The sequence below is a fragment of the Kockovaella imperatae genome (genome assembly GCF_002102565.1).
Source record: "Kockovaella imperatae strain NRRL Y-17943 chromosome Unknown BD324scaffold_4, whole genome shotgun sequence".
Lineage (NCBI taxonomy): Eukaryota > Fungi > Basidiomycota > Tremellomycetes > Tremellales > Cuniculitremaceae > Kockovaella > Kockovaella imperatae.
The window spans coordinates 229,513-252,221 of NW_019028944.1; the positions used below are offsets into that span (position 1 = coordinate 229,513).

Sequence of the window (22,709 nt, forward strand, 5' to 3'; positions counted from 1 at the left end):
ACTTCGGTCACTCTCCCCTCCCCACCACATTCTTTTGTCCCGCCGCATCTAAGCAATAGATGCTATGCCACTCCATAGCTACAGCCTAGCCTGTTTTATAATATGTACATCGTGTCATAGAGCAGATTCACCCGAGAGCAGACGATCCGATCTACCATGGGCAATCTTTGTATATAGCACAGATGATGCATCATCGTATCCAGAGATGAAAACACAAGAGTCCACATACATTCTCATTATATCATCACCTGGCGGAATTGGCTACTAGCTAGATACGCTCTGTTCTCTTCTTCTTCACCGTCGGACCTTTCGAGGCGCCGTGTTCTCACCGCCCAGCACGCTCAACGCTGTTCTACTGCCAGAGAAGTCTTCATGCAGTTTGCCCGTCGTCTTCGAGGTTGGTATTCCATTCGAGACGCCGTTGAGTCCTGGCAAGACCTTAGGTCGAGGCTTGACGATCCGCAATGGAGCAGTCTCAAGGGGAGTCTCGGATTGAGACTGAGGCGCAGAGTGCTCCGTAACGTCGGTCGACTCTTCTAGGTTCTGGTGTGATCCAAGGGAAGGTGCGTCCTGACCTGACGGCACGACAGCTACGATCGGTTGCGAGCCGGATGCTTGTCGCTTCCTCATTTGCGCTATGAGTATATCCCTCGGCTCGGTCTTCTCCCATGCTGTCGGCACATTCCAGCTCTTCTTCTTCGGCGTCACACCAGTCGGTACGTCCTCCAGAATCTCCTGAGAGACAAAGATCGCAGTCCGGTCGACGAGCGCCTCAAGTGTGGATTGAGCAGTCGAAAGGGTGTTTTCGAATGCCGAGGCCGCTGAAGCGTGCTGAGAAGTCGTCAGTATCCGGGGCGTCTAGACTCGGCAATCACTCACAGACTTCATAAGTGTAGCAGAGAGCTCATCGGTTTGCGCAGCGGCCACCTCTATCCTTTCGCTAGATTGAGAGTGCGTCCGTTCGACCTCGGCTGCGATGGCATGTAAAGTCTTTGATTGCTCGCCGGAAACCTCGGTGGCAGCTTGCGATACTGGAAGAGGGTGAGCCTGGAGTGTCGTTCCCAAGTCTTTGGTCGAACTCACGTTGCAAAGCAGTGCTGTCCAGCTGACCGCAAGAAGCCTCGACCACAGATACGCATTTAGCAGCCTCTGTAGATGCCTTCTTGCCGTAGTTGTTAAGTTCAGTATGTAGAGCAGCAGTGAAGCCGTCCAAGGACTAAGGAGAGTCAGACACATCCTCGTGTCAGCTCAGCATTCACTCACCTCTTGACCAGTCACGCGTTGCATCTCGGCGGTCCTCTGTGCTTTCTGGAGATCCACTTCAAACGTGTCTGTGAGACCGGTTGACGCATTGTGGCTGTCCGAAACTTGACCGGCGAAAATGTCCATAGCTGCGAGAGACTGTTCGTTCTCTGATTGGATCGCTCCAACAGCTTGAGAAAGCGAGGAGTCTTGGGCGTCGGTGAAGGATTCAACCATGTTGGTGAAATTCATGACCAGGTCTGTCCGAAGCTTGACTGTCTTTGAACGCTCGTCAATCAGCATGCGACTCAAGAGCGCATTCTGAGAACGCAGGCGAAGGACCTGTAATCGTGAGCCGAGCCGCTTTGCGAGATACGACTCACCTCGGCATCCGACGCATCAAGGGCAAGTCGCCGTGCTTCTTCAGACGCCTCTCGCTCAGCTTTCAAATGTGCATGAGCAGTCGATATGACAGCGTCGACCAAGTCCGCAGTCGAGGTGAGTACAGATCCGACCTATTGATGTCAGCACGTCCTGTGCGCAGGTGATTTACCATGGCCAACTGATCCTTCTGATTGTCGAGAAGCTCTGCAATCATCTTTGAAGAACGCTTGTTCAATTTGGCAGCCCACTGCTGGACAGCATGCTGAACTTCGCCTTTGACCTGGACGACGGACTGAGCGGCTTCCGAAGCCACGCTCTTGCCAGACTCGATCGATTCTTCAAGTGACTGCGCTAGGTCGTTGAAGGTCGCAAAAGCAGACTCCAAGTCTTGAACATCCTTCTTGGCCATCTGAGATCGTCAGCCACTATCAGTCAAGTGTCAGCTCACATCTTGCCCTTGCTTGACATGCACGGCCAGATCCTCTTCGACCTGAGCTCTCTGGTTCGCTTGGACGTTCTGCAGTCCTTTGAAAGCCTGGCGCAATGCTGTTGAATGGCGACTGAGGTCGGATCCGAACGCTGAAGCTGCGTCCGTGTTGCTACCCATGACCGAGGTCTTCCGAGCTTGGGAAGATCGGTCAGTCTTTCACTAAACTGAACCTGAACACGACTCACCAAGCTTATCAAACAACGCCCCTACGTCCCCGACACTAGCTAAAGCCACATCCTTCAATTCCTCTGCCACCTTTTCCATTCTTGACTCTCCGCGTTGATAAGCGTGACTGACGACCATCTCCTCTTCCAACTTCTGCTTGGCAAGTGATAGTCCCTGCTGAGTTTGCTCCAGCAGCTCGCCGAGCTCTTTCTCTGCCTGTCGAGTCTTCTTTAAATCCTCCTTCGTGGCCACCATTCGGACAACGAGATCGTCGAATTCTCTCTTTTTGGTATTGAGTTCGATCCTGCAACCATCGGCACGCTGTTGAGCGTCGACCAGGTCGCTCGCGAGCTTCGTTTGAGCCTCTGTCATTTCCGACCATTGCTCATCTGGCACGTAGATCCCACTCTTGTCCCTGGCGGCGATGAGCTCTGCTTTCAATCGTTCAATGTCGCCGAGATATTCTCGTAACAGACCAGCTTTGGTGAGATGAGAATTGATCTCAGGCTTGTTCTTGATAGACCGAGCACGGAGAGCGTAATCCAGTGTTGACAAGGTCTCTTCGAGGTTTGACCTTACTGGACTGACCGTCGCAACGATACACGTCTTCGTACGTCCACCAAGAGAGTCTTGAAGCAGTCGAGTGAGTTTCGATTCTCGATAAGGGATATGAGGACCTTTCTCGACCAAAGCAGAAATGACGCGACCCAAAGTGAGCAGAGACTGGTTGATCATTCCAGCCTCGCGAGCTCGTTTTTCAGTGGCGCCCGATCGACCGATAGCCTCTGATCCAGCAAGATCCACCAAGTTGAATTTGCCTATGCGGAGTGTATCCTCGCTGTGAGCGCCTGAACCAGTCTCCTTGACCATAACGGTGACGGTGAATATCGTGTGGGATCGGCTGTCAATCCGTCAGCACATATCCGGACATGCACAGGAGACCCTCACGAAGACTCCGTGTTCATTTTTGTCTCCGCTGTCTGCCTCCTCTGACATCCCTTTTTCAGTACCTTGAGAGCGTGCGATAGATTCTGCAGCCCGACCTCCTCCGCACCTTGAACCATTGTCCCCTTCTTTCCATCCTCGTAGATTTTCAGCTGGCTGTTGGACCCAGGCACGCCATAATCTTGTGACAGAAGATCTCGTAAATCTTCGTTGTAGATCTCAAGATATGAGCACTTGACCACATAATCGGTGTTTGATTTGGCTTCGAGGAGGGCAAAAAGGCGATGCAAGACGCGTGGGATTATACCTCCAGCATCATTTGGTGTATCCAGAGCCGACAGATCCAGGTCACCCTGCATTGTGTACCTGTGGCCGCGTCAATCATATGCCCGAAACTTGTCGCAAGCATACGCACGTCTTTCCAGTTCCTGTCTGTCCATACGCAAAGATAGTGCAATTATATCCTCCAAGGACTTCATCCAACATGCTCTTGGCGACTTCCTCAAATACCATTGTTTGATCCGCCTCGGGACCGAGGACTCTGTCGAACGCATATGATTTGATGTCGGGGCTCTGGGTGTTGATCCCTGCGGATCCGAATGCAGATGATTGAGGGACAGCTTCGATGGTGATACCCTTGGATAAGGCACCTTGCGTCTTCGCTATGATAGGAGAAGTAGATTCGACCTCGCGTGGGGTTCGACCTCTGTCAAGCTCGTCAGCGTTGCACGCACTTCAACCATCGAGCTGCTCTCACCTCAATCTGACCACGACATTGATGTTGGTCTCTCCCACCGTGATAGGATGCCGACTGGGACCAGACATGTCATCTTTACCCATGGAAGGGGGTTTGACACTTCCAGCAGGCATGACAGATAACCTTCCGACCGCTGTAGATGATGATTTCGGAGGTGCCATGGATGACATGGAAGTCACTCTAGCGATAGTTGGTCGCCCCGTCGCTGTTGGTTTACGTGACATGGTGTGCGACGAAAGTGACAAGCACGAGATAGAACAAGGCAACAACAAGATCCCCCGGGGGTTGGTTGTTATTATTGTTGGATTTGGGATAAAATAACAAAATAACACGCGGTTTTAAATATTCAAGTCTAGGCGAAGGGGGAGGATGGAGGTGATTAGATAGTGGTGAAGGTGGTGGTGATAGCATTGACAGCCTGACCAACGGTTATGTTACGGGGAGCTGCTACGAGGATCAAGCCACTTATCTCGGAGGTGATGCCGAGCACACCTGGACCCTCGAGGCATTCCCGAGCTGGGTTACCCATTGTCGGATCACAACCTCGGCATGCCCGAGGAACCATAGCCAGGTGTATCCACTGCTCGGGCAGGGCCAGGCAGGTACAAGTGCAAGGGAAATCCGTGGCTCTAGCGCATGATATAGAGCCTTCAGGCTTGGAGGTTCTCAAGAAGATCACGGCTAGAGCCTCTTATAGAGGTAAATCAACTTTCAGAGGAATGAGTACCGGCAGTTGCTGAATTTCCATCTCTCACTCCATCACAGATCCCATCACTCGATATCGTCACTTGGTGGATGTAAAGACCCTTCGCCCTGACCCACATCAAGAAAGTATCATTCAGAAGCTTCAAAGACTATGGACAGACTTGAAAACATATGATCCAGGACCTCTGCCGCCAGAAACGCCTGAAATTAAGAGCGGACTCGTACGTCGGAGTCAAAGTGACGCAAGCATTCCACGGAAATCTCGCTGACCTTGGCAGTTTGGAAGATTCTTCGCCGGTGGATCTGGTCAGCAGACCTCGACAAAATCTTTCGATGATGTCCCAAAGGGATTGTATCTGCATGGATCTGTGGGGACTGGCAAAACCATGCTCATGGATCTTTTTTACACAACATTGCCACCGCAGTTTGGACCTACCAAGTGAGTTTGCGCATGGCCTGACGAGTCCAAGTCGACTGACATCCGTTCTGATCAGATACGGGGCCACACGCATCCATTTTCACAGCTTCATGTTGGATGTACAGAGACGCCAACACGAAGTAACGAAACGATATGAGGCGATGGGCATGGGAAAGAAAGATGCACTACCCGAGGTGGCTCGAAGTCTCGCGGCGGAAGGGAGGGTTCTATGCTTTGACGAATTTCAAGTGAGCAAGAAGATGGGCGTCCGTACGCGCGCGCTGACTCGTCTTGTAGGTCACTGATATCGTGACCGCCATGCTGCTGCGAGGACTGTTGGAGCGACTCATGGGATACGGTGTCGTCTGCGTGATGACATCAAAGTGAACTTTCAAGCGTAGTACGGTGCTGACCTGCTCGCAGTCGTCACCCGGATGAGCTGTACCTGAACGGCATCCAACGAACATCCTTCTTGCCCGCCATTGAGCTACTCAAGCAAAGATTCGAAATCGTAGACCTGGATTCAGAAACGGGTGAGGTTTCGTTGATTCCATTTACCTCATCCGCTTCCTTGACTGACGTGCGCATTCCCAAGACTATCGGAAGATACCTCGAGCTCTCTCGCACACGTATTATCAGCCTCTTGATACCGGGACAGCAGTCGAAATGACGAAGCTCTTCGAATCATTGACATCGGCAGATCCAATCTCCTCAGAGGTTGTATCCGACAAAAAATTGCCACTATGGGGCCGCAAGCTTAACATACCAGAGTCCAGCGGATCAGTAGCTCGATTTACCTTTCAAGATCTCTGTGGGAAGCCTTTGAGCGCGGCTGATTACCTCGAAGTCACCAACAAGTTCGGGACGCTCTTTGTGGAGGGCGTTCCGAGGATGGGGTTGAGTGAGCGAGACATGGCTAGGCGATTCATCACTTTTATCGATGGTCAGTCTCCTTTCGGCCTGTCCAGAAGCGAAATTGACATCTCGTCGTAGCTTGCTATGAGAACAAGGTGTGTACCAACTGGCCATCACTCGCAACCTTCGAGACTAACATTGCATTCCAGGTCAAGCTCTTCATCTCGTCCGAAGTGCCCATTTTCCAGGTATTCTCGGACGAAAAGGCAGGCTCATCGGCGGACGACTCGCACATGAGGTCCAGTGAGTCTAAGAAGGCTGGCATTCATGGCTGAGTAACTGACTCTCACTTCGCAGTCATGGATGACTTGGTGGGTTTGCCTGCTCGTGACCAGATCCTTAAAATGCGACTGACGATGTTCATTCAGGGACTCTCCGCCGATGAGATTGGATCGTCATCACTGTTCTCAGGCGACGAAGAACTATTTGCATTCGCGCGGTGTGTCTCGCGTCTCTCGCAGATGGGGTAAGTTTGGATCTCAGCAACGCTTTCCTGCCATGCCTAAACTTTTCCTCAGAACACAAGAATGGTCTGGACAATCTGGGATCCATCGTGATCCACCTAGATCCGAAATCTCAGAGACGGAGTGAGGAACACCATCACGCACGAATATACCCTGCATTGGACAGCATAGTTCACATTGAGTATTGCGTACAATTAATGCTGCATGGTGCATTACAGCATTTTGTGCTACAGGGAGATGTGTGTGTGTCTAAGTTTTCTAAGTCTACGCAAGTGGACACGGTTCTCAAGCCGACCAAGATTCCGCCAGTCGTTCACATGGCCTTGTGTCGATGTATCCGCTTGCGAGGTCAACGATAGTCCACAGCAAACCATGTGTGAGCATAGATCGAGCCATAGACACCCCGAGCCTAGGTAATCGTCAGTGTTTCAGCAATCGAACAGGAACCCCGGAACGGCTCACCCCCGGTATAATCTTGCAATGCCTGTGATCAATGGTTTCGGATTGTCTTTGTCGGGTCCACGAACCATGCGGAGGAACTGATGCAACGGTGTACGGCGGGGCAGTCCGGACAGGGCTCGAAGTTGAGCTTTAGTCTGGGACAGTGTCAGCAGCCGCGTTCTAGGTCTCCCATGCCGATGCCGAATTTCACCTTTATTGCCTGAGGCGCTTCGTCAGCAGAGGCTCTGACACACTGGACCGCACTCACATCCACCGGGTAGATCACTGCCCAACTCGTCACTCCAGCAACACTTCCACACATGAACGGGATCAGGCCTTTCGGTAACCAACTCCTCGCCCATTCCGGAACGTCTCCCTGTTCTTCGTCTCTTCCTTTGCCTTTCCCTGGACCATACGAGACCCTCTTTCGGCCAAGAAACCAACGCATCACATCGTACTCTGCGAAGTAGAGTGCAGTTCCAAGTGTGTCTCTCAGGAAATGGAGCCTCCAACCAGTGTACAGTCCTCCTGGACCGGCAGTATCGATAATCATCCGAACCGCTTGAAGAGTCGTAGGCGGGACAAACGGAGGCGGCCGAGGAACTGTAGAAGGGCCGGCTATTGGTTTTGCCACGTCGGGGAGATGAGTGGATGGAGATGCGGAGGTGCCGGACGGGTGATGGGACAAGGACAGATTCGGTGGTGGCACATGAGCTGGGGCTTGAGGGAAAGCGGCAGGGTGGGATTCTCGATAAATTTGATATTCCAGTTGGCGACGGACCTGCAGTCCATGAGCTTTGTCAGGAAGAGCGCCGCATGGATACAGAGGCACTCACCTTTACAAGCTCGAAGGGAGCACTGCCTATGCAGACGACAGCACCACTAGCCCCGCCTGCGATCATACTGGTGGTGGCGACATCCGCAGCGGTGTCGCGATTGAAGACACCAAGATGTACGTCCACCCACGGCGTCTGAGCTCGGGACGATGATGAAGATGGAGTTGCCGGGTTGATGAGTGATGCAGTCCCACCTGTGAGATCTGGCTCAGAATTGAGGATCCGCTTGGTGGATGTGTAGATGGTAAAGGAGACTGTCCGAACAATTGATATGGTGAGTAGTGGTAGCCTTTCAGGTATCAGCAGATACTAATATAGGAGGTCCAGTACACCCACGGAAACCCTCGCCACAATCTAATAATCTCAAATATCAGCGAAGCTACCGCGAGGCATCGGTTGACACCACGTACCCTCCCACACCTTCCTCCCTAATGACCTCTGAGGCTAGTCGATGGAGCGGAAAGTTCTCCCTCGAGCTCTGCAGTCGAGACTTGAGCGAGTCGAGCTGCGCAGGATCAGCACGAGGGTGGCAGTGGAAAGAATCTCGAATTGACGCACTGGGAAGCCTGTAAAGGTGGATACGAGCGAAGCCGTTGTTGCGGATGCGACCTGTCTTCAAATCAGCAGACCCCAACTCGTTTTCCAAGCTTCGACGCACGACTTTGTGCTCTAATCCATCGTCAGCTCTCTTTCCTCCGGCTCGGAGACTCATTCCATCTTACGTTGTAACCACTCATCCATGCCCTTCGCTCGTTTGACCCATGGCCCATCAAAGGGGGCCTGACGGCTGATAGGTTGTCAGTGGGATTGTCCACACCGTGGTCCTGTAGCCATGACGTACCTCTCCGCCGCCATGCCCGCCAACTGATGCCCTTGAGAGCCCCTCTGACTTTCCAAGGTCTCCAATAGGCTCTCTTCTCTCTCTCTCCGCTGGCTACTGTGATCGCTATCCAGTCTATGGTCTTCACGATGTCCAAGTCAGAGACATTCACCAGCTTATTAGCTTGACATTTCAGCTGGCGGTGACGTCGGAATTAGATCGGATGATCAGAATGATAGTCACGTGACTGGCCAAAAAATGTGTTGCGACGTCCTGGCGAGTCTCTCTCATAGCGTCCACGACCCTCGACGGGTGATGAGGGGACAGCTACGGCAACAAGCAGCTAGATCATGTCTGGGAGATCAGACATGCCATCTAGCTCGAGCTCCACCCTTTCGGTTATTCTCCTGTACACCCATCTCAGCTCATCCAGGGCCCATTGAAGGCCGTAACCTCAGTTTTGACGCAGCGTACAAACCAAAGTGGAAACCAAAGCTCCCAGCTTCGACCGCCTACCAGTATTTTGAGACGTCAGACTCGGATCGCAAGAATGGGCAGAGTAGCGGCCGATTTACTCCCTCTGTCGACCCTGCGACCGGGCTTGAGCGGTCCTTCATCTTCGACCTGGACACTGTTCCTGGGGACGAGACACTTCGAGATACGAGGTTGAAGATCTTTCGAGAACAGTTGGAGGAACGGAAATCGCTTGCGAGAGAGCTGAAGGAGGCTACTTGGTTCAGTGATCCGTACTGTGAGCCGCGAGTGGGCCCTCCCTGATAAGTGCATCGCTCATCTCAGCGAGCAGGGCGGATGATGAAGTCCCCGCCACGGAAGTGCTTCGTGACATCGGCTGTGCTGCCAACTGGTAAATAGGCGGCACTGGCCACAAAGAGCAACGCAGAGCTGATCGTTGTCAGATTTTCTCATTCAATTCAAGCCTGTGTTGGCACCGGGCGACTCGACCGCAAGCCAGACGACTGCAGGCGATGTGGAAGAGACGGAGGTAGATGATGTTGATTTCGAAGCCGAGGACCACCAGAGTAGTGACCAGGATATGTCTCCTCAGTCTACTCACTCAGTGACGTCGACAAGGCCGCGTAAGGGCTTTACACTCCAGCCGAGCCACGGAACACAGGATGACAGCGAAAACGTCAGTAATGCAGTCTCACTCCCCCGAAAGAAATACAATCCGGCGCGGACAATCCTGCTCCCGCATCGCATCCTCCATCCCCGGTTTGCTCCATCGCGAGGAGGAAGTTCGCTGTATGCGACATCTAGACGAGAGATCGTCGCTCACCTGCCTTTGGAAGGTGGGATCTACTAGCCTTTTTGCGTCGGAACATAGCTAAGATGAGATCAGGCCGTCATAAATCTCATTTATCGAAGCTTGCTCGCAACTTGACGGTTCCTCCCAACCTCACGGAGATCATTGATTCGCAATTACAGGACCGTATCGTACAAGAGTTGAGACTTCTCTTCGATCGGATACGGACGTCGAGCGACAGACCCAATGGACAGTTGCGGGACCCTGTCCCGGAGACCCTCACGAGCGGCCTTGACTTTCAAAGTTACCAGAAATCATCAGCGGACCATGTCTCGCAAGAGGAGCATCCAGCCGATGGAACCACAGCCGCTGGTATACCACTGGATATCCCACCATATGCCAAGGTCAATGACCTGGATCCAAGATGGATGTTGAAATTGAATGGAAGTCGAAATGTTTTACATCGCCTATCTTTAGAAGATGAACGAATGGTCATGAACGGTCATGGCTACATGGCACCGGATACAATAGCCATTATCGATATCGGCAACGTCGATTTCGAGCCCGCTCAGCCTGCCGACACGCAGGTTGAGGTGGGGATCACTGAGCCATTGGAGGAGGTGGAAGAACGTAGGAGCGCTCAGTCTGCCAAAAGGAGACGTCCGCTCCAAAATGAAGATTTTCATGCACAGGGACCTCGACTCTACCCTTTGACGACGGAAGGACACTTGGGAACGGCTCCGGTACTTACCATGATATCTGGACCCAAGGGGGATATCCCAATATTCCACTTGCGAAACATACTCCCCGCCGAACACCTCACCTCTGCTCGAGATCTCATCGACGCCATCCTCGCTTTCGAAGTCGTCATCAAGGCACGAACTGAAAGTCGTGTGATGGACGGGTCTTCCCTCAAATCGCACTCGTCTGCCAGCCCTGACGGTATTGACAATGCAACTGCAGAGGAACTCACCGACATAGATCAACAGAGCTCGAAGCCAACCAGTCACGAGCCGAAATCCGTCTTGCTCGCTCTGAATAGTTGGATAGCCCCGCGTGGATTGGTCGGGCGAAGGGGTGATCTAGGTATTGCTCTGTTCATCGCTCTGCAAAGGATAAGGCTATGGAATGGCGGCGGATGGAAGACAAGGTATCGCAATCGACTCGATCAAGACGTATAATCGGGATACACCGCGTAGCGTATTCAGAGAATCGCAGTGTAGAATACGTTTCACATGCCATGACCAGACAATGTGGGACTTCTTTCTCTTTTCTGCTCAAACTTTCATTATTAAGAGATTCAGGTCTTTTCTCCCATACTCTCGCTACTCTCGCTACTCTCGCCACTCCCGCTCCTTGTCGCCTGCGTCTCAGTCCTCCGCTCGCCGCTTACACTAATGAATCGCAGATGAATTTGATAATATGTACAGAATGATGGAAAATGATGATGAAGATCATGAAATAGGGCAAGAAAAGCGCGAAGACCATTTAATCGGCAATGACTCGATCAGGAGGCGTATCTGCGGAAACGTCAGTGTGATGCTGCAAAATGATAGACAGCGAAACATACGGATTGCCTATCACAAAGTCAGCGACGATCGTTCTCACATATGCAATGCCACTCACAGGCATATACCACCAGCACAGGCGGTGATTTGGTCATGTCACTCGTGATGATCACAGGCAGGCTCATGAGCTCTTTGATATCCTGAATCTTGTGGCCTCCACTGGACCTCAGGCCTTCATAAGTGAATTTCGAGCGGTGAGCGCTCTTTTGTCTCTGGCGAGATCGAGTCACATCGCCGGCGACATCTCGAGCGGACGTCTCCTTCGCGTACTTGTCGCCCAGAGCCTTGATCTTGAGCAGGTGGGGGTCGTCGGAAGTGCCTGCAAGATACGAAAGAACATCTTGATTGGTCCAGTACAGCCTGAGTAGTTTTAATGATCAGAAGATTTCCCGTGCGGAAATGTCATTGACTTACGACAAGACATCTTTGTGCTCATCGTATACCACATTGTCCACCGGCATCTTATCGACATGCACCCTCTTCTCGATGCCGAATTCGGGCTGAGGCCAGTATTAAGGCTTTACCGCAGCGCAAAGTAATTCCACTCACGACAACAACGTCAAACGCCTCATCCAGGACTCCGGTGACCCGTCCTTGGCGGATGACAGGCCCATACTTTTCAGTCAAGTCGTGTATCAGAATACACAGGTACAGGTGAATAGACTGCTCCTCTGCCAACTTGGCACTCTCTACAGAGTCGTCAGAGGCTTACCCCTATAAGAAGAGAGCCACACTCACGCTTCTTCATATTGCATTGTTGGGCACATTTTGCAACTTGATCCCGGTCCATGAGGAACTTGACATCGTTGGGTGATGCTGGAGGGTGGTCAGGATTTCCCACAATGGGCTAGGACAGACCCACGACTCGTCAAGCAGGCATCGAGCATGCGGTGGACCAGGATATCGGCATACCGGCGGATTGGAGACTTCATGATGTTAGCGATAATGCAAGTGCCAGATGAGTTGCGTACCGTAAAGTGGGTATACAGCGGAGTAGCAAGAGCCCAATGATAATACTTTGCAATGTCGAGCATACCGGTACAGAAATACCGAGCACTGCAGCATCACGTTAGCGCTGTTCCCACTGACAACCAGAGGCTCTCACGTCTGCATCGCTCTGCGCTTCAGCAATTCAAGACACAAGCGAGTGTCGGCGTCCTGGATCTCGTCGAAACCTTTTTGGAGCGTTCCTGCGGTGCTTCCGTCAAACGCAAAGCCAAGTTTCTTTGCTCGCTCGATGAAACCGTCCTGATGTCTCGTCAGCTTGTGTCTAAGCGACTGGGACCATAAAACTTGCAATTCGTCGCTCAATAGGTGATTCGTGTCTTCTCAAAAGGGACTGCTCCGGCAAGCCGTGTGCGATCACTCGCGCGACAGAAGTGTTGGCAAGGAGCATAAACTTTGCAGGTGTCAAGTAGGTGAACATCCCACCAGAAGTGGCTCACCTCTTCGACGAGCGAGTTGGCATCTGTTCTCGGGTGAGTCACGCAATCCACCGGCTCTCCATCATCGTCCAGACTAATGGACACCTTCACGCGGTTGTTCAGCATAGCACCGGATTCGATCCTCTTCTGACGGAGTTTTGAAGCAATCTCCTGCGAGACTCGTCAGAACATCCCCTAATGCCCACCGGGGGTAATACACACATGAAGCAGAACAATGTCATTATGAAGCTTCTGCGCCGGGACGGGCCCGTTGATTGTGGTCGAGTCCAGAGAACCACCAGCGATGATATCTTGAGCGTCTGAGTAGGCGAATTTCGCACACGACCTGGGCGGATAGTCAGCTGAAGGCTATTCATTGCCGTACTTCGACGGCTCACTTGATGATCGTCCTGCTCATCTCGCTCTTCAGGACGGTCCCATCTTGGTCCAAAGTGAAGAACTCAGAGAACGTTAATCGCTCGACACCGGGTTGTAAACTGCACAATTCTTCCGACAATTGAGGAGGAAGCATAGGCACGCTCCGCTGGACAAGGTATACGCTCGTCGCTCGCTTGCGGGCTTCTCGATCGAGCGCCGTGTTCGCTTTCACTACGTTGTGAGTCAGCACCACTATCGAAGCCCAGATTAGGTCAGCTCACCAAAGTACGATACGTCTGCGATGTGCACGCCGACTTCATATGTCCCATCGTCGTTCCGCTTGACAGAAAGAGCGTCATCGAGGTCTCTGGCGGTCGGAGGATCGATCGTGAATATGCGTTCCTCTCGCAAATCTTTCCTGATCTCGTACTCTCGTTCGGGAATACTGTACTATCTCAGCTCATCTGCTCGCAAAGACCACGAGGATCACTCACGTCCAGGGCAGCGGTGGCAAACACTTGATCGCGGCTTCCGGGAACTCCTCGGTGGGAAAGTTGCAATCCTTCAACAAGGCACTCGTCTCAACCTCTCGATCTCCGATCGGGCCGAGCTCCTCAACCAGCGTACCGAAGGGGTGTAACGAGGTGCTACCGAATTTGTCAGACCTTTACCTCAAAGCTGGTCTGACACACTCACATTGGCCATCGCTTAATGGTAGCGACGAACAGCTTCTCACTGTAATCATCTGGATTCTCGATAAAGTCTGATGGCGCTTGCTCGGTAGGAATGGCGATGAGCGGTACCCGCTTATCCGTGGGTCGGAACCAAACGATCTTTGGTCGTTCCTGAGTCTCTTCCCGTCTCGCGCGATCCCCTTCACGTTCCCTTCGTTCGAGCTCTTGCTTCTCTTTCGTGGCTGCTGAGGACGGGCGAAGGACCCCGAGCTGGCCGGAGAAGAGCTGTCCTGGCATTCTCTCGACCTGCAAGGTTGTGAGCTTGCGATGTCGTTCTTTTGACTAGCTCACCACTGCGACAACGTGCCCCGCATAAGTCGGTTTGGTATCGTCATTGACTTCCTCGTCCTCGAACAAGGTCAAGCCTTGACCCTCTACTTCCACATCGTCCTTCTTCTTCTCAAGTTTCTTGGCCTGAGAGGGCTTCAAATCATACGCAGCATTCTCTTCCTTCTTTCGCTTTTTCTCCTCCTTGTCTTTCTTGGTGCTCCAGACTTCGTCGACGTCAAGCAGTTCCACAGCCACGATGTCACCTTCGAGAGCCCTGTTACGATCTTTGGAACCGCAAATATAGATGTCGGCCTCCAAGACATCTGTAGCGACGTACGCGTCGGATCGGTTCTTCTTGTTGACTCGAAGTACACCTACGACCAGCTTTCCGGCGCTCAAGAGAGGTGGTAGAGATGCTTGCGGAAGATAAGGGGCAAAAAGGGATTTGCGCTGCGGTCCGCTCGAGCTTGATTGAAGCTGCATCTGAAAAGCCTGTTGCTGCTGCCACAAGCTCTGACCTGCAGGTGTCGACAATGTGGTCGCGGCCAGTAGGTTAGGCAGCATATTAGGAAAGCTGAACGAGGCCATCTTGCTGTGGCCGCCTCCGGCAGCAGCTCTGAACTGAGCGAGTGACTGCAGTTGAGCTTGTGCAGCCGCCAGATCCGAGACGGCCGCGACTCCACCTGCTGACCCAGCTCCCATGCCGCCGCTTTGAGATATGCTATTGGATCTCCAACTGCCGGACTCCATACCTGATCGGCTGCCGGACCTGTGATGGCCGTAGACACCATCCGGAATGCCATCTTCTGGAATGTCACCTCCAATGGACATACCCAGGCTCATCGACCCAGACTTGTTGAATGTGTTCACGCTGTGTCGCCTCGAGTGACCAATGGCCGAAGGCATGGGAACAGGAGGTGGTGGCATCTCCGCTCGTCCACGTGAGTCCGATCGATGATGACCCGCGGACTCCGGGACGTTTGATAGACTGAGTGAGCCGAATGTGTCTGGCAAGCTGGCAGAAGGGACAGACGACTGTACTCGACGATGTCTGGCCACGGGCTGCACCGCTGATGATGACTTAAGGACGCTGTTGAGCTGACTGAGGGGTGTTTCGCCTTGACTAGCGAGGTCTTCCTGCATCAGGGCCTTTTGTTTTGCTTGCAAGGCCTCGATTTGGCTTTGGATCTCGAGCTGATTCAATATCAGCACGACAGTACCCGGCAGCTCAAACTCACCTGCTGCTGCATCGCGGCACTAAGCTCACTGCCAGTGCGCTTGTGCGCTCTTGCAGCAAGACCTGCCAGACCAGCGGCTGCAGCACCTCCAATGCCCTCGCTTCGATTGATTATGGGCGGATGGAGAGGCGGAGAGATTGATGCTTGTCTGTCGCTAATCTCGTCCATCTTTTTGGCTCCAAACTTGAAGCTTGGTGCAAGCTGAGGTCGGTTGGAGACGAGCGGAACGGTTCGCTTCTCCGGCGAATCCTCTTCGAACACTGGCGGAGGGTTGTGCAAGGTAGCTTGAGCCAAGGCTCGAGCTTGTTCTTCCTGAGATCGACGCTGCACAGTGGCCAGCTGTTGCTGTTGTAGCTCGAACAATTGTTGAGCCTGTGCGAGTTGCTGAGCTTGCTGTTGCTGCTGTTGTTGTGCTCTTTGCGCAGCGAGAGCTTGGAAACGCGGGGCTATGAAGCTGCCCATCTGCTGATGGGATGGGATCTGCTGCTGCTGTTGAGCCTGTTGAGCTGCCAATTGACTAGCTGCGAGTTGAGCTTGAAGCAACTGGATTTGGTGATATTGCAATTGCTGAGCAGCCAATAACTGCTGGTAGTCGAAGGGCTGAGCCTGACCGTAACCATCCAGATCACTCCCTTGCAGTCCGAGGTTCTGGTAGCCGAACGACTGAGATTGATTGTAAGGACTCATACCAGCCAGTCCGGGGAAAAGAGGATGGGGACCGGACGGTGATGAAGCTCGACGATCGTTTATAGTGCTGTGAGATCCAGTGCGAGGATGTGACCCAATGAATGAAGTTGGCATCTGAGCAGCTGGTGAGATGGACATGTGAGAACCGCCTGGAGAGGCAGATGAAGGATTGAAAGACGGAGTGAAACTCGGTGCATCCGCCTTGAGCTTTTTCGAGCCTTGCCGACTGAGCGATGCTGAGATTGGTACTGGACTAGTTCCGCCAGTCATTGGCTCGCGTTGGCCACTCGCTGATCTGGAGGCGGGAGCCGATCCTCCACTGGAATTACCAGATGAAGCAGGCATGGACTTTAGGTCCGATATCATCTTTTGTAGACTTGCAAGGGCGTCGCCACCGGATGCTCCAGATGCCTGCTTTTGCTGAGCGACGTCTTTCGCAGCGTCCAGAGCCGTTAGTGGAGCAGAGACGGACGCATGGATCGCGCGAGGGGCCGGGGCGGTTTGGGTCTGAGAAGCAGCCTCATTTGCAGGTGTCGATTTGTTGGTCGAGTTGCGCGAGTTGGTCCGCGCAGGGGCCGTGTTGATAGGTTGAGGTCTACGATTCTGATTGTTGCTGGACGCTCTCCGTTTGTCCTGCTTTTCCTGCTTCTCCTGCTTCGGCTTGCTGTTGTCGGCTTTTTCTTCCTTCTCATTCGAAGTCGTAGCAGAAGCATCCTTCTTGCCTTTTGGTTTCTTCGTGTTGAGATCTCCATTACTTATGCCAAGACTTGTTCCACCGCTGATCGTGGTGGTATGACCTGACTTCTTCGTCTTGTCTCCTCCTCCTCCGGAGGTACCATCGCTGGTTCCTCCACCGCGGGACGAATGAGAATTGCTCCTGGAGAGATTCACAGATGAGGTGCCATGGGAGCGACCGCGACGTGACCGATTAGACGCTGCGGAGTTGGATCGAACTGACTTTTGAGGTGGTGCGAGATTGTTGTGAGAAGCAGGGATCGGAGCTGGAGCTATCACTGGGCTGGCGTCTGCCATGACTGGGAAAGCCTTCAATGGGAGGATGGGCGGATCAATTAGGAGCTTGTATGAAATCTTGATCCAGTCCACTTTGGAATGTCAGCATAGTCTCCCAGGCGTTTCTCCACAATAGACTAAGGCGTCCACCGGATTTGCCTAAAACCAGCAACACCCCCCCCCCCTTTGTCCTCGCCGCCGCCGCGTTTGGGCCGCGTCTGTAAAGGGTGGAGCAGCGGCAAATGAGACTCACCTCGTTCATGCAGCTGACAGACAATCACACCGTATGCCAGCACTGCTAGCTCTCCACGTCTTGCTATGCTGTTGATGATAGTCGCTGCCCAAGAAAAATGCGAAGTGAATCAAACCGACAACGGTATCCCACCTGCGTACAAAAGGCGGTGTGAGGAAGCGAACGTGAGATGACGAGAGAAGGTCGAAAGAGTGAGAGCAGAGAAAAAAGAGAGTGGGCTACCTTCTAGACGCTGCCCTCCGAGTCCACCTACCGGCCGAGGATCGAGACGATAGGGGGATTACTGCGTCGACAAGAGAGCAACGCACAGCTGTGGAGTAAATCGAGCATTAAAGAAGAGGTCTCGTCGTTGCCGAGGAACGCGTCGCAGCAAATTCATAATGTGGCACGTGGCTACGGCAGAGTTTCTCCGACTCTTATATACGACAGGCCGCTGATGGACTAGGTGAACGTCGTCGATGGCACGAGCTAGCTACGGATGTGACATTGCGTCTGCATACATGGCTTCTCGGCCAGAAGCCACCTTGAATTAGCGTCAGTGAACGGGCGGAGTCTCTGGGAAGAGGCAACCCCAGCCCTTCAGCCCAGATTTGACGCAATGTGGCGGCGGCTGGTGTGCACCTTTCATCCGGTGATTCTCATCCTTTGTGCCAGTGCTCCTGTAGACGTTTTGGACCAAGGCTAGAGATATTATGGACTGGCAGACCGCTACATCGCTAGGCTCTCCCATCTGATCAGTGCTTGAGGTCCTGCTGTTACGAACCCGACTCAATGCTCCAGTGGCACCGCTCGCCATTGGTTCTGCTGGCCGCCTTCTTCTTCCTCTCAAGAGCTCGAGCCAAGCTCTCGGATCCATTCGTGAACCTCACGGAAGCTCCACTTCCTCCGTTACCTCATGAGCTTCAGAAACGAGATGGCAATTATGTCAAATTTGCAGTCGAATGGCCAGACAAGTCCTTGATGGAGGATAACAAGGAGAACTCTCGATGGTGGTCCGATGAATCGTGGGCAGGAGGTTGGTGGTATGAAGCGGGACATTCAGCGAATATACCCGGTGCAGTCGTGGTCAACTATTATGTGAACACTCAGAACGATTACATGTGGAAGACAGGGCATGCCACTGCGCAAGTTACGGTGAGTCAGCAAAGGAAGCAGTGTAGATCTCAAGGCTGACTCTTCTCACACGAAGTGTACCGGTGGTTTCACAGCGCCCGCGTCCGGTAGCACAGTGACCTTCACAGTCGCTGCTACTTCCCCATACGTAAGACCTACTGCTTCTAACGGTGCCTTTTTCACGTGCGCTCCGACCCTCAGCTAGACCTCGGCACAAGGACGTCAGTCGCTCAAGTGCATCTGTGTGGCGCAGACGAGACTTCCGGTTGTGTGTTGCCATGCATGATTGTCCCTATCGCTACAGCAACGTCTCCCCCAAGGCGGCCCTGGCCAGAGAACATCCCACAGCGATTGTCTTCTCCGCAGCAGCTTTGTCCACTAAAGATGGATTGACCTCCTGTACACTCAATCAGCCGGATGTTAGGAGGATGGAAAACAAACCATAATGTCCAAACCGACCAGGCAGCCAGTCTCTGCGACCGCCTCCGTGATGTAGTGTCCTGAAACCATGGTCAGAAGATTACTACAGAAAGGTGGAAGCCTCGCTCACCCTCTCGGAACGTCAGACCACCTCGCACAGGAGTACCAGTACCTTTAAACAGGAGTCAGCGGATTCACGCATGATGTCCGGAAAACCTTACTCGGAGCCTCGCTGGGATCCAGCGCATCGACATCGAAGCTGAGATGTATCGGTGTGTCTCCATTCTTGTTGACATGCGCAATAGCCATTTCCATGACTTTGCCAATACCGTGTCTGTCGATGTCGTGCATGGTGAAGACTTTGATGCCGTTGGCTTTGAGGAGCTTGCGCTCTTCAGGATCGATATCTCTCAGACCAACGTAGACCCTGTAACGTGTGTCAGCTGAGGAGACTGCAGTGACTGGAAAAGCATACAGCTCTTCAGGTTTGAGACACGGTTTGACCCATTGGTTGAATGGCTCGATATTGCACCCCGTCAAGCCGAGTAAGAAGGAGACGGGGCAGCCGTGGAGATTGCCAGAATCGGTCGTTTCTGGTGTGTTTATATCGGCGTGGGCGTCAACCTATACACCAGTCAATGCTGCTCTGTCTTCCCATGCGTTCATGCTTACCCAGATGAGTGCGGCATTCGGATATTTGCTCTTCGTCCCAGAGACTGTACCGAGACCCTGCAGGCCGTGTCAGCTAGTCCATCTCATGCAAGCTGATTCGAGTCACCAGGGAGTGGTCTCCACCCAGCGTCAACGGTAACCATCCCTTCTTGGCTATTGATCCGACTTCCGAAGCGACCTTTTCACACACCGCAGATACGAGTCTGGGTTTCTTCATTCTGCCGATATCGGGATCCGGTAATCTCTGTATCATGTCGGTCTTCGAGCTCGCGCCAGGAGTCGAGTCTAGGCAGCCGAGACATCAGCGCAAGTAACAGAGACGCCAGTCTGGGCTCCAGCTCACTGTTCACCTCCTTGCCCTTGATTTGGGTTGAATCTGCTGGGACAGGATTATACGGGATATCGACAAACGACTGCTGGGTCTCATAGTGCACTTCCCAACCAAGATTAGCTAGTTGAGACACCAGACCAGCTCCAATGAGCCTATTCGGGGCCAAATCTACGCCAGATCGGCCTTGACCTCCACTGTGAGGTGGATCAGACCTTTATGCCCAAGACCACGTAGCTGTACGCTCACCTGAAAGGACATCCTACGATCTAGAAGAAGGCCATCAGCTCGGAAAGCGATGAAAGGAGGCTCCAAGTGCCATGGAGCGAGCTGCTCCAGCCTTATCGCGACGAGACGATCGCCGGTCCCACACTCGAGGCTTATGACTCACCGCGACTTTAGCAGGTTTGGCTAAGAACTTGTACTCGTACTGCGGGCTCTTGATTTCGCCTCTCGGACTTTCTGACAGCACAGTCTTGGGCTCTTGATCCGCTCTCCACCCTCTCGGAGCTGTCCAGACGTTTCTACTGAGGTTCGAATGCGGGCTGACACCATGTCGAGCGAAGGATGTCTTGGGTCGAGACGCGGTGCTCAGTGGTCGAGCTACTGACAGAGGCGCCTGTCGACTGGCAGCAGCCGCCAACCTGGCAATCTTCACGGTGGATCTCATGCAGTATCGTTTCTGGAATCTAAACAGGTCGATCTATCTTTCTAAAGAAGACTGTCTATGAGCAGTCTCCCAACAGTACAATCCCAAGACACAAGACATTTCGACAGACCCGTCAACATATTATAAGCGCAAGCGGCCGGAGCCAAGCGCTGCCGGTTACGACTGTCACGTGATTAAGCGGAATCAAAAGTCTTGTGTGTAGAATTCCCACGGTAGCGTCATAAAAAGTTAGGTGCATCATCGCTTCTCCAGCGTCCAGTTGACTGCTGCTATATTTGACCCACCCCTTGCCAGCTCAGCTCACGAGCAATCTTCGTCCAGGAGCATTCGACCAGCACAGTGCGAGACATCAGAAGCTTCAGCAGATATCTCAACGTGATAGTCTCATTAAACCCGTCAACTTGACCCAGATCTCTCCGTCCAGAATCTCCTGCCATGTCACGCAACCAAGGTGAGTCTAATATTCACATGTGGCTGTCCTCGTTCTGAGCACGCCGCCCAAATGATGCCTGGTGAGATGCTGACTTACATCCTCCCATATAGATACTGAGAACCCTTTCGAGCCCTCCTCGCATCTCGACTCGAACCCGTTCGAGAATCAATCCGCGAAGAATCCATTCCAGCATCCCAACGATTCAGCATTCTCATTTGACTCGCAAGATACAGCCAGAGGACTCGGAAGGGCCGAAGCCGGTCAAGCAGGGACAGGGTACGGATATGGTGCTGGGCGCGGCGGGTCTAATGCCCCGGCTTCTTCTGGAGCTGCCGATCCATATGCTGCCCGTGAGGCTGATCTGAGGAGACGTGAAGAGGAATTGAGACGACGAGAGACGGCTTTGGGGATGAAGGAGAACAACTGGCCGCCTTGTGAGTTGTGGATGCGACTGTCCAGCACATATCACACAGAGCCTTGAGCAGCGTAGTGCTGACTTCCACCCCCGCCGCGCAGTTTTCCCTTTTATCCACCATAACATTCAAGAACTGCCGGACGACCATCAACCAGTCATGAAATTCCTCTATACCCAGTGGCTCGCTTTGATTGTCACCCTCATCGTCAATCTCGTTGGATGCGTCCTACTGCTGATCTCAGGGTCATCAGAAGGAGGGTGAGTCACCGGGGACCTCGCATCAGCCTCCCCGCATTACTCTCGCTGATCCCACCCTCAGAGCCGACACCGCCGCTTCGGCGGGCTATCTCCCAGTCATCGGAGCATTGTCATTCATACTGTGGTATCGACCGATTTACCTCGGCTTCGAGCGTACAGAAGGCAAAGCCATGGCCTTCTTCTTCTGTCAGTCCTTTTTCAAAAATGGCTCCTGAAACAAGCTGATTGCTTTCTTAGATCTCTACTTTGCATTTGCAGGCTGTCATCTCCTCTTCAGCATCTACATGGCGGTCGGCATTCCCTGTGAGCCTCTCTATGACCTTCATCAGGTTCTGAGCTGACACATGCATCAGCTACTGGATCTGCCGGACTAATCAACACGATTCAAATGTTTAGTCAGGGTCATATCCTCGCCGCCATATTCTGCCTCTTGGCCTCTATCGGATGGGTCTTGCAAGTTGCAGGTGGAGGTTTGCTGTACAAGAAGGTGTGGGACTTCAAGAACAGTAATGGAGACATCACATTTGCAGAGGTTAGTTCAGCCTTCTAGGTCTTCAAGTGGCCCAACTCGCTGACATTCGCTCGATCAGGCCACAAACCAGTTCAAGAAGAACTCGATCACGACGATCCTGTTACATCAGGCTCGACTTGGCTGAAGGGATACGACTGAAACATGGCAGACGAAGACGGAGCTGCAGAAGGCGTGTGACGACAAAGAGCGACGATTTTCATAGACGATTGAATTGGGATGTATCCGAATCAGGTGCTTAAGAACAACCGTATGCACGATGTGCATAGGTAGCATTACTTGCCTATTCAGGCGTGTCCTTTGAAAGAAATAGCAGTGCTCAAGACAGTTCGTTCTTGTCCAAGGGTAACGATGGACTAGCTCTCGGCGAGGCCAGGGTCAACTCACCATCCCCCCTCACGCGGAGCCCAAGATACTACCTGACCTCAGACTCCGTGGACTTTCTTTCAGTAGGTCGTCCAA

At 52.8% G+C, this 22,709-nt stretch overlaps 8 protein-coding genes across 8 annotated transcripts; 4 read left to right on the forward strand and 4 right to left on the reverse strand.

Moving 5' to 3' along the window:
• Window positions 1–206: 206 nt before the first annotated feature.
• Window positions 207–4,257, reverse strand: BD324DRAFT_620133 (putative microtubule motor). Its single transcript, XM_022015250.1, has 11 exons — window positions 3,984–4,257; window positions 3,642–3,932; window positions 3,230–3,592; window positions 2,302–3,182; window positions 2,075–2,250; window positions 1,796–2,035; window positions 1,626–1,757; window positions 1,264–1,584; window positions 1,084–1,216; window positions 880–1,031; window positions 207–831 (listed from the first exon to the last, which is right to left on the reverse strand). The coding sequence occupies exons 1-11, from the start codon at window positions 4,205–4,207 to the stop codon at window positions 295–297; spliced, it is 3,450 nt and encodes a 1,149-aa protein (XP_021872172.1). The 5' UTR covers window positions 4,208–4,257; the 3' UTR covers window positions 207–294.
• On the forward strand, window positions 4,258–6,692 carry BD324DRAFT_620135 (AFG1-like ATPase-domain-containing protein). Its single transcript, XM_022015251.1, has 12 exons — window positions 4,258–4,682; window positions 4,749–4,909; window positions 4,967–5,127; window positions 5,183–5,354; window positions 5,404–5,489; window positions 5,530–5,639; window positions 5,702–6,049; window positions 6,100–6,116; window positions 6,171–6,264; window positions 6,319–6,332; window positions 6,390–6,487; window positions 6,540–6,692. Exons 1-12 carry the CDS (start codon window positions 4,415–4,417, stop codon window positions 6,610–6,612), a joined length of 1,602 nt encoding a protein of 533 aa, XP_021872173.1. The 5' UTR covers window positions 4,258–4,414; the 3' UTR covers window positions 6,613–6,692.
• On the reverse strand, window positions 6,693–8,758 carry BD324DRAFT_620146 (mitochondrial carrier domain-containing protein). The gene is made up of 11 exons (XM_022015252.1): window positions 8,604–8,758; window positions 8,485–8,549; window positions 8,421–8,431; window positions 8,321–8,371; window positions 8,173–8,267; window positions 8,099–8,116; window positions 7,763–8,051; window positions 7,195–7,707; window positions 7,138–7,146; window positions 6,948–7,081; window positions 6,693–6,894 (listed from the first exon to the last, which is right to left on the reverse strand). The coding sequence occupies exons 1-11, from the start codon at window positions 8,615–8,617 to the stop codon at window positions 6,771–6,773; spliced, it is 1,323 nt and encodes a 440-aa protein (XP_021872174.1). The 5' UTR covers window positions 8,618–8,758; the 3' UTR covers window positions 6,693–6,770.
• Window positions 8,759–11,105, forward strand: BD324DRAFT_620153 (hypothetical protein). The gene is made up of 4 exons (XM_022015253.1): window positions 8,759–9,333; window positions 9,388–9,447; window positions 9,500–9,892; window positions 9,943–11,105. Exons 1-4 carry the CDS (start codon window positions 8,841–8,843, stop codon window positions 11,025–11,027), a joined length of 2,031 nt encoding a protein of 676 aa, XP_021872175.1. The 5' UTR covers window positions 8,759–8,840; the 3' UTR covers window positions 11,028–11,105.
• Window positions 11,106–11,334: 229 nt separating this feature from the next.
• BD324DRAFT_649631 (hypothetical protein) lies at window positions 11,335–17,177 on the reverse strand (the record flags this gene model as incomplete). Its single annotated transcript, XM_022018023.1, has 16 exons — window positions 11,335–11,423; window positions 11,473–11,774; window positions 11,829–11,914; window positions 11,964–12,103; window positions 12,153–12,230; window positions 12,277–12,340; window positions 12,386–12,470; window positions 12,520–12,662; window positions 12,860–13,009; window positions 13,061–13,184; window positions 13,237–13,447; window positions 13,498–13,661; window positions 13,711–13,863; window positions 13,913–14,196; window positions 14,242–15,414; window positions 15,459–17,177. 16 exons carry the CDS (start codon window positions 17,175–17,177, stop codon window positions 11,335–11,337), a joined length of 4,965 nt encoding a protein of 1,654 aa, XP_021872176.1.
• Window positions 17,178–18,180: 1,003 nt separating this feature from the next.
• Window positions 18,181–18,727, forward strand: BD324DRAFT_649632 (hypothetical protein; the record flags this gene model as incomplete). Its single annotated transcript, XM_022018024.1, has 2 exons — window positions 18,181–18,543; window positions 18,599–18,727. 2 exons carry the CDS (start codon window positions 18,181–18,183, stop codon window positions 18,725–18,727), a joined length of 492 nt encoding a protein of 163 aa, XP_021872177.1.
• A 55-nt stretch (window positions 18,728–18,782) lies between these two features.
• Window positions 18,783–20,717, reverse strand: BD324DRAFT_620164 (hypothetical protein). The gene is made up of 10 exons (XM_022015254.1): window positions 20,334–20,717; window positions 20,192–20,211; window positions 19,958–20,139; window positions 19,721–19,899; window positions 19,615–19,671; window positions 19,418–19,566; window positions 19,164–19,369; window positions 19,073–19,114; window positions 18,964–19,022; window positions 18,783–18,919 (listed from the first exon to the last, which is right to left on the reverse strand). Exons 1-10 carry the CDS (start codon window positions 20,610–20,612, stop codon window positions 18,821–18,823), a joined length of 1,272 nt encoding a protein of 423 aa, XP_021872178.1. The 5' UTR covers window positions 20,613–20,717; the 3' UTR covers window positions 18,783–18,820.
• A 330-nt stretch (window positions 20,718–21,047) lies between these two features.
• BD324DRAFT_649634 (scamp family-domain-containing protein) lies at window positions 21,048–22,374 on the forward strand (the record flags this gene model as incomplete). Its single annotated transcript, XM_022018025.1, has 7 exons — window positions 21,048–21,063; window positions 21,156–21,479; window positions 21,562–21,718; window positions 21,780–21,904; window positions 21,956–22,021; window positions 22,072–22,250; window positions 22,309–22,374. 7 exons carry the CDS (start codon window positions 21,048–21,050, stop codon window positions 22,372–22,374), a joined length of 933 nt encoding a protein of 310 aa, XP_021872179.1.
• Window positions 22,375–22,709: the final 335 nt, after the last annotated feature.

Bases quoted from the DNA above. Each gene is read 5' to 3' on its own strand.
- BD324DRAFT_620133 (XM_022015250.1), bottom strand. From the start codon at position 4,207: ATGTCACGTAAACCAACAGCGACGGGGCGACCAACTATCGCTAGAGTG. The intron at 1,758-1,795 runs GTAAATCACCTG...TGACATCAATAG, and splicing joins AGAAGGATCAGTTGGCCATG to GTCGGATCTGTACTCACCTC. The intron at 832-879 runs GTGAGTGATTGC...ACGACTTCTCAG, and splicing joins CTGCTACACTTATGAAGTCT to CACGCTTCAGCGGCCTCGGC.
- BD324DRAFT_620164 (XM_022015254.1), bottom strand. From the start codon at position 20,612: ATGAGATCCACCGTGAAGATTGCCAGGTTGGCGGCTGCTGCCAGTCGA. The intron at 19,900-19,957 runs GTGAGCTGGAGC...TCGGCTGCCTAG, and splicing joins CAAGGGCAAGGAGGTGAACA to ACTCGACTCCTGGCGCGAGC. The intron at 19,672-19,720 runs GTGACTCGAATC...CACGGCCTGCAG, and splicing joins TGGGTGGAGACCACTCCCTG to GGTCTCGGTACAGTCTCTGG.
- BD324DRAFT_620153 (XM_022015253.1), top strand. From the start codon at position 8,841: ATGTGTTGCGACGTCCTGGCGAGTCTCTCTCATAGCGTCCACGACCCT. The intron at 9,334-9,387 runs GTGAGCCGCGAG...CTCAGCGAGCAG, and splicing joins TTGGTTCAGTGATCCGTACT to GGCGGATGATGAAGTCCCCG. The intron at 9,893-9,942 runs GTGGGATCTACT...AGATGAGATCAG, and splicing joins CGCTCACCTGCCTTTGGAAG to GCCGTCATAAATCTCATTTA.
- BD324DRAFT_620135 (XM_022015251.1), top strand. From the start codon at position 4,415: ATGTTACGGGGAGCTGCTACGAGGATCAAGCCACTTATCTCGGAGGTG. The intron at 5,490-5,529 runs GTGAACTTTCAA...ACCTGCTCGCAG, and splicing joins GTCTGCGTGATGACATCAAA to TCGTCACCCGGATGAGCTGT. The intron at 6,488-6,539 runs GTAAGTTTGGAT...ACTTTTCCTCAG, and splicing joins TCGCGTCTCTCGCAGATGGG to AACACAAGAATGGTCTGGAC.
- BD324DRAFT_620146 (XM_022015252.1), bottom strand. The intron at 7,708-7,762 runs GTGAGTGCCTCT...CATGGACTGCAG, and splicing joins CTCCCTTCGAGCTTGTAAAG to GTCCGTCGCCAACTGGAATA. The intron at 6,895-6,947 runs GTGAGCCGTTCC...ACGATTACCTAG, and splicing joins ATTGCAAGATTATACCGGGG to GCTCGGGGTGTCTATGGCTC.